Genomic DNA, 12994 nt, shown 5'->3' on the forward strand with positions numbered 1-12994 from the left:
CCCTTGTTAGACTTTCTCAAAAATGACTGTGCATTCTGGCTAAGCTATGTTTGCTGGGAATCTGTTTATATTTATGCAAAATTTCACTATGCTTTTTAAAAAGTGATTTTTTAATGTTCCCAGACTTTTTTTTAATAGAGGAAAAACATGTAATCAACAACCACAGGTTTAATGTCCTTTGTGACTTCTTACTTTCTCATTACAGGGTCACAATATCTTTGCTAACCTGTCCTCCAAGGAATATAGTGACCTTATGCAGCTTTTGAAGCAGTCAATATTGGCAACAGACCTCACGCTGTACTTTGAGTAGGTATTGGCATTCGATCTGTTTGACAAATGGATATCTAAAGTTCCATCCTGTAATTAATCTCCAGTTCTACACTAGAGCTTACCTGGTTATTCTAGCATTGATATCAATGTGTAAATGAGCTAAATTTTTTGTTGTTGTTGTTTCTCTCTCATATAAATGAAGTCCATTAAAGTGGTGTATATAAGCCAAGAGAATCAAGGAAGGCTATATTCACAAGATTTCTATTTTTCTTCTGTTTTATGAGCCTTGTTTGACACACAACTCTGAAACTAAGTGATGGCCATTTTTATCTTAGATATAACTAATATTGCTATTTAAGACTGTTAATTTCTGGTCAGCTGTATAATGGCATTGATAATGAAGATGAAAAATATTCAGTGATGGAAAATTAACTAGCAATCCAACAGTTCATTCCTTGATTCTTTTCTGTCTCTTTCTTAGAAGAGCTTTCTCTCCTTTTCAACAACGTTCGGGCCTTTCTCTGAGCTGGAAATTGCACCCTCCCATTTTCAGTGGGACGTGCTTTAACAGGTGCCACCTCTTTTAGCAGCCTGGAAGTTTCTTCCACCACTCATTTGCACTGTTTTCTCTTATCTTAAAGACTAAACCATGTCACTCCCTTAAAAAAATTATTTCATTTGACCCCATGGAGATCTTTAATTGCTTTTCTATTTACCTTTCTTTTACTGTCTACCTTTTTAAATAAACCCAGCACATTTAGTACCTCTATTTTCCTAACACCCATTTGCACCATGAAGAGCAGAGTCCATCTCCGCACTCTATCAAAATTGTACTCTCAGAGGTCACCAAAGACATTTCTCTCCTCAAATTCAATGGCCTGTACTCATTTCTGATAGTTTCCATCTGCTTTGAGATATCTGAATGTTTAATGGGTTATTATCAATTTCTACTCTCCTTGCTTCCCCAATCTCCAGCTGCCTTTCTGTCTTCTTTTCTAGATCCTTGGCAGGTTTCTTTTCTCCTTGCTCCTGTGTATAAGCTCTTGAACCATGTTCTTCTTTCTCTACTCAGATCACTCTCCTGGCCTCATTTCTATGTTACCTCTATTTATGTTATGACCTGTGTGTAGAAGACTCTGAAATTCTTCACTGTAACCCTCCCTCACACCATAGACCTGTATCTCCAACTTCCATCTCAAAAACCTTCACTGTCCTCATTGCTTTCAAAGTAAGTTCTAAATTGGTTTGACTTTCAAGACCCTCTATAACCTGCCCCCAACCTTTTTTCATTCTTACCTTCCACTTCTGCCCTACATGACTGTTCTACGTCAACCAGAGTAGTCTACGCAGCACCCTTTGGAACACCGTATGTAACGTTCCCTGTGCCCTCACTGTATCACCATTCCCACATGGAATCCTGTTCCTCCACTCCCCATCTTCCTGACTGACCATACTTTAGGATCGCTCTCTTCTATCACTTCTTCTAGGAAGTCTTGTGTCACTCGCTTTGAAATGACTCCCTTTGAAAAGCACTGTGGCATTGCACCAGTTAGAATTAAGTTCAATTGTAAGGGATGTTCAAAGCTTAAGACACTAAAAGCTCAAAGAGATTGCTAGGAAGTCACTCTATAGAATGTTCAGTACCCAGTAAGTCCTCTGCTAACACAGCCAGGTCACTCCCTTTATTCTACCTTTAGAAGGCCAGAAATGTATCCTCTGGAGAAATAAAATGAAGAGCTCTGAACTGAGGAGAAGTACAGGGTGGGAATGAGATACAGTGCTCAGAAGAAGGGATTAAGTTAAATGGAACCAGTCTCTGGATTGAAAACCTATAGTCCATAGCCAAGCACTTAGAAGCTAGGAGTCTATAAGCCACACACCCAGGGTTGTCAGATTTAGCAAGCAGAAGTACAGAAAGTCCAGTTACATTTAAATTTCAGATAAACAATAAATCGCTTTTTAGAATAGATAGATGTCCCATGAAACATTTGGGACATATTTATACTAAAAATTATTTTTTGTATATTTCAGAATAGCTACAAGAGAGGACTTGAAATGTTCCTAACAAATAGAAATGATAAATATTCAAGGTGACAGATATCCTAAATACCCTGACTTGATCATGGCACATTCTGTACATGTAACAAAATGTCATATGTACCCAATAAATACGCATAAATATTATGTATTGATACAAAATTTTAAAAATAATTATTTTTTATCTGAAACTCAAATTATTTTATCTGGCAACTGTACCCCTCCCCACCACACACAACTCCTATTTAGCTTTTTAATGCCTTACTATTACACGCGGAAAAGCAAGAATCACAGAACATTTTACTAGCATCCGATATGAAAGACAGAGGCCAAAACAAACAGAAAAAAAAAATGAAATTCAGAGAAAACAGGGAGAGGAAGAAAATAAAAAAAGCTACAAACTGTTGTTAGTATTCTCAGAGAGCTAAGATATTACATCCATGAAACAAGAACAGGATGCTTTTTAAAAATAACAATAGGAGCAACTATGAAAAAGAAAGCACTTACGAAAATTAAGAACATGATAGCCAAAATAAAAAAATGAAATGAAAGCATTAGGAAACACAGGTCAAGGACAAAAGTCAGCAAAGTGGAAAACACTGCTATATTTCATTATATCTATTTTAGTACTATTTGATTTGTTAACTATGTTCATGTATTACTTTGATAAATATAATTTTAATTAGTTTAAAATATATACTTAAAAATTAAAATCCTAGCTCTGCCACTAATTACCTGTCACCAGATAAATTATTTATTTCTCTGAGCCTTTCTTTCAAGTATAAAATAGAGATAACAGTACCTATGTCATGTCTTAGAAATGGTGACATCTACAACCTCATTTGCTTTATAACCTATTTATTTTTCATGTTTTGTGGCCCTTTGGTTGACTTAAATGTCATGATCTTTCATCTGTTTTCTGGATTAATGCTCCTTGATTTGGGATTTATGGAAAGTCTGTATCCTTTTAATGTTTTATTGCCTGTCCCTGACACTTGCAGGATCTTGTATTATTTTTCTCAAAGTAGAAGCATTTTCCCAAGCCATGCTTCCAAGTAACTTCTAAAGAGAGAGAAAAAAAACCTCAACACTCAGAGCCCATTTATCAAGCCCTGTTAGGGATTTGACGAATCACTGAGTGACCGCTGGCATGCAGTCAACGAAGTTGGTTGCAACTCGTTTTCTCATTACTCTGTTCTTATCTTAATGCTGCAGCCCCTGCTAATGTTTGCTGACTCCCAGAGAAGCTGGCTTGTTCTCTTTTCGTCAGCGTTATTGTTTTTTGAGGTTCTAAATAGCTGCCCATTCTCTAATCTAGACTTTCAGAGGATTGATTCACTTGCCTGTCTAAAGTTGCATTCAAATATTGCCATATTTTTAGCCAGAACAATCCCTAGGGTTATAATGAGGGGGAAAGCAGCTACTACAAACTGTCACCCAGAAGTTTTTATTGAATAAATGTGCAATTGTGGAATCGGAAGGATCATAGAAATGATGCAATCCAATTCATCTCCTGTTTTGCTGATCAGGCACAGAGGTCCAAATGGTTAAATAGCGTAGCTTAGGTCACATAACTCATTATTGGTAAAACTGGAACCCACACTTCCTCTTTCAGGGCTTTTTCTTCAATCACCATGGTCCCCACTCTAATGGAAGAATCAAGAAAGAATTGTCATTTTAATTGGGGATATATTATGTGATAATGTTGACCCTTTCCAGGTGTTCTGTGATCAGTTTAAACACCAGCTTGGGGGTCCCTGTGTCCTCTCCCAAAGCAAAGTTGGAGATAAAGGCTTGCATTCAGGTAGTTTAGTTTTGGAAATGACACCAAGAATAAGAGTGAGGGGCTGGGACAGTGAGATGGGGAAGGAGGGAAGCCAGTGAAGGGAAGGCCACATTTCTTTGTTGTTCACCACTATGGTCAACCAGTCTTGATCCTGCAGGGACCATCTGAAAAGTCTCATACTTTGCACTTCAAAATTGTCCACCACCCACCATCCTCATCAACGAAATGTCGATCTGTGGGTTGTTAACTCTCATGTACTTCCAGGTTGTGTGTGCCTGATGACTGGGCATTCCTGCAGCCATCTCATCCCGGTCCCACACATGAAGTCAGAGCAGTGCCAGGACAGAAAGTATGTGATCCTCAGGACCGCTGAGGCACTGCGTGTACCAGCAATGGCAGGAGAGGGGTGGGTGGGCCAAGAGGATATGAGGCCCCCCGTACAACTCGTTTCTGGAAGTCTGGATTATTGTTGGTTCTTCTGCCCTGACTACTCAACTCAAAATTCATAATACAGTTGAAGAAACCAAAAAGGAAGCTCACTGCTTTCCTCTCCTAGAGGGAGAAAGTCACTCTAGGAAAGGGCCAGGCTGGGCAGGGTAGAGCCCTGCCTTTTGGAGACAGGTTTCTGACTCATTCCTAGAGGCAAGGTTTCTTGCCATGCTCTAAAAGGAAAAACATATATAAGATTCATGGAAATGTGGAAAGACTCAAAAACATCCACAAAAACTTATGACTTTAATTTCTAAAGACCTTGTGTGTCCTTGGGAGTCTGTCATTCAAATGGCATATGAAAGCAGAATTCACAAGATTAAAATACAAAAACAAACAAAATCCTTAATGTGAATTTCTGAGTTTCACAACCTGAGCCTGGGGTTAATGATTCATTCTGATTTTCCAACTCACTGAAAACGCTTTCCAGTTACTGCTGAGCGACTTTCTGAAACCGATTTCTGTGCCTGTTTCTGAGTCCCTGCAGTGAATAAGGCTTTGATAGTTAGTAGTAATTTCACCAGCTTTGAGAGTCGGATCTCTCTTTGCCTCAGTTTCCTTGTCAGCAACAGGGGTATAGGCATATCATCCATTCTAATCTCCTAGGATCCTTGTGGCAGTGAAAAGAGATTAATTTTATGAAAGAGCTTTGACAATGTAAAGTACCTTATAAAAAAAGGAATCACTCAGCCAGAAAACTTAATAAAATATGCACCATAAAAGATGATGCTTGTTGGAGTGGGCAGAGAGATCTAAAATTACAAATGTTATAACTTCAAAGGGATGGTACAAATGTCCTGTACTATTTATCTGCATATATATCTACAAAGATGACCTATGCACCTTCCACTATTAATAATAAAAACAACAACTAATATTTTTTGAGTGCTTACTTAGGACCTTTATATACGTTACGCCATTCAACAGTGAAAGCAGTCCTATTAAAATAGGTACTATTATTAATGTCAACCTAAAAGAAAGAAGCTGTGGCAAAATTAATATAAGTAGGGAGTTTATTTGGGCCAAGATTGAGGACTGCAAGCCAGGAGCATGGATTCAAGTTGCCCTGAATATACAGTCCAATTAGCAGCAGCTACAAGTGGATTTTCAAAAGGAAAGAAAAGACAATTCCTGCATTGTTTACCAAGAATTTACGTTAACATAACATAAGCTATTGATTGGCTTTGTTATATTGTCTTTTGTATCACAAATTCTAGGAACATGAAGATAGTGGGTGAGGCAGCTAGTCAGAAACAAAATGACTTTCAACAGTGGCCCCCAAGCATGGGGTAGGGGAGTGGGGAGCGTGACTGAAGTCCCATACTCATGACTCTCTGGGCCTGCAAGGAGCTCAGACTGCTCTGAGCTGTTTTTTCTTTTCTCATTAACCCCACAGTACACATGAGGAAACTGAGGTTTGGAGTGATCAGTAAATTGCTCACAATATTAAATAGTACATCTGGAATTTGAACCAAGTAGTTAGACTCCAAATGTTCTTAGTTACTCTGCAGTTATATAATAGTCCGAGAGTACTCAAGGGGAAACTGGGGCCAATCCAGGAAATATTTGGGCATTAGAAACAGCAGAAATTTGAGGATGTAAATGTCTAAAGCTAGTTCCAAACACACTTCATGTCAGCATGCTAAGTGTTAGCAATTCAACTAATGCCAGGCCCCACCACTGAGAGTGCAGGGTGGGTGTGGAGGCTGCAGGTCAGTGGTGCGCAGTACCCAATCTGGTGGGGCTAAGACTGCAATTAGAGGCTTCTTGTGTGCAGTTGAGCTAAGCTGGTGCACCAGGGGTTGACAATTCTTTAGCTTTAATACAGTCACAGGGGTTGTTGCTATTGGGTAGCAATAAACAGTTTAGCATTGATCCTCAACAGGCTGTGATTACATAGCACTGTATCGCATCCTCTAGGTGCCTGCTCCATGCCCAGCACCATTCTAGGCATTACAGTATCATCCTGTATCAGCACTGAAATGGAAGCTCCATGAATGCAGACACCTTACTCTTTAGCTCACTCTTGGAACCCACAAAACCTGACACACTGCCTGACATAATGAGTTCTCAAAATAACTTTCTGATATTGAATTATCATATCAATGTGCAAGGTAGATATTATTAGCCCCATCTGATAAATAGGGAAAACTGGGCTTAAAGAGGTTGAGTAATTTGTCCAAAGTCACTAAGTTGTCTGTGATCAGTTCTCCATGACACAATGCCTCAGACCATGATTTAAGCCAATAATTTTCCAATAATTCAGATATTATAAATCCACTTGGGTGCTCAATGCTTTTAAGATTGGTTTCCTAAATTAATCAGACTTATCTTCAAATTGAAAATTTGCCACTTCTCTTTGCGATCTGCACTTATCAGCAATTTTGGAAAATGCCCAGTCTGATGGTTTCTTTGTATTTGTCTTTCCAGAGGGATGCAGTGAATAGCATTTCTCAAAAGCATCTAATGATGACAGAAAAATGCACTAAACTATTTTAAATTGTTCAATGTGATAGTTTGGCCATTCTTTTAAAAATCAGATTAATATCTAGACAATTCATTTTAAAAAATTACAGTGGGCACTCAACAAATGTTTCTAGTGCTAGGCGGACATTCATTCATCATTCAACAAATATTTATTAAAAGCCAACTGTGTTCAGTGTTTTCAACTTCCACAGTTGCCTGCAGTCAACCAACCCCATATTGGAAAGGATGAAAGCAAACTGATAGTAATAAGGTGTTAATACCTGATAGAACTTAAGCCATTACTCTATCCCAAACATTATTATATTTTAACAGAGCCTGATGACTTAACTAATTAAAATTATATATTATTATAACATTAGGACAGCAGCCTCTGTAGTAGGTTGCTGGAGGAAGTATTTTGGTATTTCTTGACATATTTCAAGGCATTTTTCGATATACTCATGCTATATCCCCATCCACATGATATCACAACTGACTAAAAAGTGAGAAATGTATCCAACTAGCACTTCTTAATGGTTTCTCTGTGCCAGGCACTGTGCTAGTTGCTGGGAATGTACAAGCAGGTAGGACATGGCTCTTACCTTCAGGCACTCAGAGCCCAGTGGGGAAGAGAGAGGGCAGCAACACCCAGCAGCGAAGGGCTGTGTCAAAGTGAATGCAGGAGCAGCTGGAGTGTGCCCGGTCAAGCCATGGCTTACACAGTTTCTTTGTCTGGTGATTGTGGTTTGACTGAACTGACTGCTAGGGCCCTGTGGTCTCTAATCTTCTGCCATTTTCAACATCTAGAGTAATCCTTATCTTTCTACTTCCTGCATTTTGCCAGTTTTATTTGAGCCATCAACAACAGCACAGCATCAAACAGGTCATTTCACTCAGGTTCTTGGCCGGCCCTTGTATTATCAGTGCTAGTCTAAAGCAGGGAGAAAATTCACTTCAAAATTAAATAGAACACTTTTTTTCTTTAGTCATAATAACTGGAGTTAACATCTGTATATTAATTTTCTATTCTTCTCCAATGTTTGTATGCAAAAAAAAAAGTCCAGCAATCTCTCTAGAATCTGCATGTAACAATTAATTGCAGATGTGTGATTTGCCTGTTGAACAAGCTGTTAGAAGACCAAAAGCACCAACTAACCCCATCCACACATCCACATACCCTGTAACCCCTGCCTGACAAGTCTGGAGTTAAAATTGAGGAGAGTTATGGGCCGGGCACAGTGGCTCATGCCTGTAATCCCAGCACTTTGGGAGAACAAGGCAGGCAGATCACCTGAGGTCGGGAGTTCGAGACCAGCCTGACCAACATGGAGAAACTCCGTCTCTACTAAAAATACAAAATTAGTTGGGCGTGGTGGTGCATGCCTGTAATTCCAGCTACTCGGCAGGCTGAGGCAGGAGAATCTCTTGAACCTGGGAGGCGGAGGTTGTGGTGAGCCGAGATTGCGCCATTGCACTTCAGCCTAGGCAACAAGAGTGAAACTCTGTCTCAAAAAAAAAAAAAGAAGAAAGAAATTGAGGAGAGTTACAGTGATGATTTGCCACCTCAGCAGTAAAACCTTCCTAAAGTTTATGGACTTTTAGTAGATTCAAAGAAGTTAGATGAATAGATAGATAAAGAATATGTATACATAAGTACATGTATAGATACATAAATTTGCAAAAAAATTCACGATTAAAATGTACACAGAAATGGTGATTTCTCATTTTACAAATAAAAGATGCCTTGCAGATAAATTACAAACCAGAAAGATTTTCAATGTGGTGATGGGTGACTGGTAACCAATCTTTAGAATTATTTTTGAAAGTAATTTTAGCAGTTCTGTTCAAATGATGCTTTTTTAAAGACTGCTATTTTTCTGAGTGGAACATATGTCAGGAGAGCGGGATAAAAGCCTAATAAAAACATATCTGATTATAAATGAGATTTTCCAGTAAGTTGTTTTCACTAGCTGAGGTACTTACCATTGTCCTTGAAAACCAAGGTTCCCCATGATCTGCGTGAGAAGTTAATGATACAGTTCCTCATGACAAAGAAGTCTGGATCCAGCGAGTGTTGTATAATTTTGTGGATTTTCAAATATTCTTTTTAGCAGCCTCATGCTTCTAAAAATGCCCCTGTTTCTAACAGTTTCACATATGTTCATGCTGTTTACTCTGTTTAATCTATATACACATATACATTTAGATTCTAACACTTTCACATATGTTCATGCTGTTTACTCTGTTTAATCTACATACACATATACATTTAGATTCTAACACTTTCACATATGTTCATGCTGTTTACTCTGTTTAATCTACATACACATATACACTTAGATGCTAACAGAACAGCTGTATGGGCAAACTTGTTCCCAAAAGCAGAGTGAATTTCACATTGTTACTTTGTAATGAGTATTACTAGGGAGAAGGTCAGAAATACATCACCTGGAGCTGTGAACCACCAACCTGGCCCAGGCCATCTGCAGTTGTTCTTTGGAGCACCCCCTTATTGATGATGGAAAGAGCCCTGTCTATGTCTACCTTAATACTTGGTATTGCCTTGATACAGCAGCCTGTGATGCCGTTACATCACATGAGGGCTGCTGGCCCCACTGTCCATACACTTACAACATGAAAAGCTATCTAGCCCAAAGGTTTATGCTACACATAGTTTACAAAGATTAACTCGGAGGGCAGAACCGGGAGGCTGGAGACTTGTAATCTACCTAGATCTTCCTGTAACTGCCCTGGAACCCTGGACAAGTCACTTCACCTTCCTTCACCTTGAGTTTCCTCACCTATAAAATAAGAGAATTAATAGGAGATTTTTCTCAAAAGTTCCATACAGCCCTACCAGTCTAAAACTATAATGAAAACTCAAACATAGAAAATAAGTCATTCTATGACCCAGCACTTTTACATATACGTGTACATATTCATATGCATAGAGAGAGAGAGAACTCACACAAATTCACAAGGAAACATGTACACGGTGGTTCATAGCTGCATTGTATGTAATAGCAAGAAATATTGGAAATAATATAAATTTTCATCATCCAGGAAATGGGTAAATAAACAGTGGTATAATAATAGATGGAAATAGCATACATCAGTGTGAAGAAATGGCCTAGAATTATATATAACAACATGGGTGACTCTTACAAGCATTGAATGGAAAAAGCAAGTTGCCAGAGAATGCATACACTATGATGACATTATTTGTATAAACTTTTAAAACATGTAGAGCAATATTATATATAATTTGCCTAGTAAAATTATAAGGATATATGTGATGATGCTTTATACAAAATTTAGAAAATGGTCATTGTATGGTGGGTGGGAAGAAGACGGAAGCAACAGTTGGGAGGTGCACAGGGCCTCAACAGGACTGACAGGGCTTTATTTCTAGGCAGGGAGGTAGATGGAAACTCTATGTGTGTCCATTGTGTAGTTTTTATACCTTTTAAATTTATTAAATATGCACAATAAATTTATTACATGATCTTGCCATATCATCACTTCAAAATCCTTTTTGTAGCCTTGTGAAAATGACTAACTCTATCTCCTGATCTTTCAAGAAGGATTTTTTTCAGGAACTTTAAAAGAATTTAAATGTGACCAGGCGTGATGGCTCATGCCTATAATCCCAGCACTCTAGGAGGCCAAGGTGGGTGGATTGCCTAAGGTCAGGAGTTCGAGACCAGCCTGGCCAACATAGCGAAACCCCATGTCTACTAAAAATAAAAAAAAAAATTAGCTGGGTATGGTGGTGGCCACCTGTAATCCCAACTACTTGGGAGGCTGAGGCAGGGGTATCGCTTGAACCCAGGAGGCAGAGGTTGCAGTGAGCCAAGATCACACCATTACATTCCAGCCTGGGCAACAAGAGCAAAACTCCATTTCCAAAAAAAAAAAAAAAAAATTTAAATGTACTTTGATTTAAACTTTAAAATATCTCTTTGGCTATTTAATATGTGACTAAATGCATTACCAGATGTGTTATACATGGTTCCACCAGTGACTAGACTTTTCTTTTCTTTTTTTTTTGAAACAGAGTCTCACTCTGTTGCCCAGGCTGGAGTGCAGTGGCGTGATCACAGCTCACTGCAGCCTTGACTTCTCAGGCCCAATTCATCCTCCCACCTCAGCTTCCCTAGTAGCTGAGACTACGGGCGCGTGCCACCAAACATGGCTAATTTTCGTATTTTTTGTAGAGATGGAATCCCACCTTGTTTCTAAGGCTTATTAAACAGAGAATATAGATTGAACAGAGTAAAGAGCAAACTACTGGGATCAAGCAATCCTCCTACCTTGGTCCTCCAAAGTGCTGAGATTACAGGCATGAGCTACTATGCCTGGTCTCTCATGTTTTTCTTGACAAAAGTATACAAGTTGATCAGTTCCTCATGATTCCTATTATCCAGAAAGATTCCTATTATCTCCTAAGAACATAATCAAACCTTGGGACGACAGAGTAAATAGAACGTATCATGAAGCAGCCATCCTTTTGTCTGTGAAGGAAGAATCAAATTAGTATGCTACGTTTTGATATATCTGATAAAAAGGCTCCTCTCACTGTCCCCGAGGAATAGTGGATGTTTCTTTTTGTCCTAGCGTTGCTTATGTGATGTGAAGTCTATGACTGATTTTGATTCTGTTAAGACTTTCACACCAGCAACTCTAGCTGTTAAAATTTCTATCATTGGGGAATTTATTCTCATGATGCTGTTTGATTGTCATATCACAGATTTGTATTTTTTAAAGAAAGGAGTTTGGGCCGGGCACGATGACTCACACCTGGAATCCCAGCACTTTGGGAAGCTGAGGCGGGCAGATGACCTGAGGTTGGAAGTTCGAGACCAGCCTGACCAACATGGAGAAACCCCATCTCTACTAAAAATACAAAATTAGCCAGGCCTGGTGGTGTATGCCTGTAATCCCAGCTACTCGGGAGGCTGAGGCAGGAGAATCGCTTGAACCTGGGAGGCAGATCGCGCCTCAGAACCAGTGAGCCAAGATCCGCGACACTGCACTCCAGCCTGGGCAACAAGAGCAAAACTCCATCTCAAAAAAAAAAAGAAAGAAAGGAATTTGTTTTCTGCAATGAGTTAGGCACCCAGGGAACATGTTTTCACTCTGCATCAAAGATGTTATGTTCCCTATAGTGAACATACTATGGGCAGATATAACAATAGTTAATGGAAGGGAGTCAGATATTGGATGGAAATGGTGTTCTTACTTCCTACAACTTGTTATGTTGCCCATTTGGTTCAAGTTAGAATCTACTCTGCAAGAATCTGACAGGGCTTTTCTTGAATAGATATTGTGTTGTTTACTTACTTCAAGCTCTCCAAATGGCAACTGTGAAGCCCCTAGAAAAATTAGGATCTAGGTGAAACCAGTGTTTAAAGAGTTTGTTTGTTTAATGATTAGCTTTCTGAGATAATCATTCTCATTCATTCATCAATTCAACAAATATTTATTGAGCTTCTATTACATGTCAGGCATTGTTGTAGATATTGAGGGGCAGAAGTGAACAAAAGTGGGCCAAGCCTTTGTCCTCATGAAGCTTGCATTCTAGCAATTTCTTGGAATAACTCATAGAATTAAAATGGCCACCCAGGAGCATGTGATGACAAGGATGATGGCTGACAAGCTTTCAGGAAGTCTTTCACAATCCTCCAGGATTCTCCCAGTCAAGCGAAGTACCTTCCTCTGTGCTCCAAGGACACCCTGAATGTATCTTAGCTGCTTGGGACAGCTCTTATTTTAACCTATTGTGTTTGTATCCCAGCTCTGCCACTCACCATCTGTGAAACTTTGAGCCAGGTACTCACCCTTCTGAGCTTAATCACAGTAACGAGTCCTTACTGATAACCTAATTTTGCCAGGCAATCTGCTAAAGTGTTTTACATAAATCATTTCATTTGGTCCTCCCACCAA

The 12994-nt window shown here is 39.1% G+C and overlaps 1 protein-coding gene across 4 annotated transcripts in view; it reads left to right on the top strand.

Moving 5' to 3' along the window:
• PDE11A (phosphodiesterase 11A) overlaps positions 1-12994 on the top strand; it is a 522267-nt gene that overhangs the window by 452373 nt on the left and 56900 nt on the right. For all 4 annotated transcript variants that reach the window (XM_011991832.1, XM_011991830.1, XM_011991831.1 and 1 more), the window contains one exon: positions 206-306. In XM_011991832.1, coding sequence (XP_011847222.1) covers positions 206-306 — 101 coding nt within the window. The remainder of the gene's footprint in view (positions 1-205; positions 307-12994) is intronic.

This window comes from Mandrillus leucophaeus, unplaced genomic scaffold (assembly GCF_000951045.1).
Source record: "Mandrillus leucophaeus isolate KB7577 unplaced genomic scaffold, Mleu.le_1.0 Scaffold40, whole genome shotgun sequence".
Taxonomy (NCBI): domain Eukaryota; kingdom Metazoa; phylum Chordata; class Mammalia; order Primates; family Cercopithecidae; genus Mandrillus; species Mandrillus leucophaeus.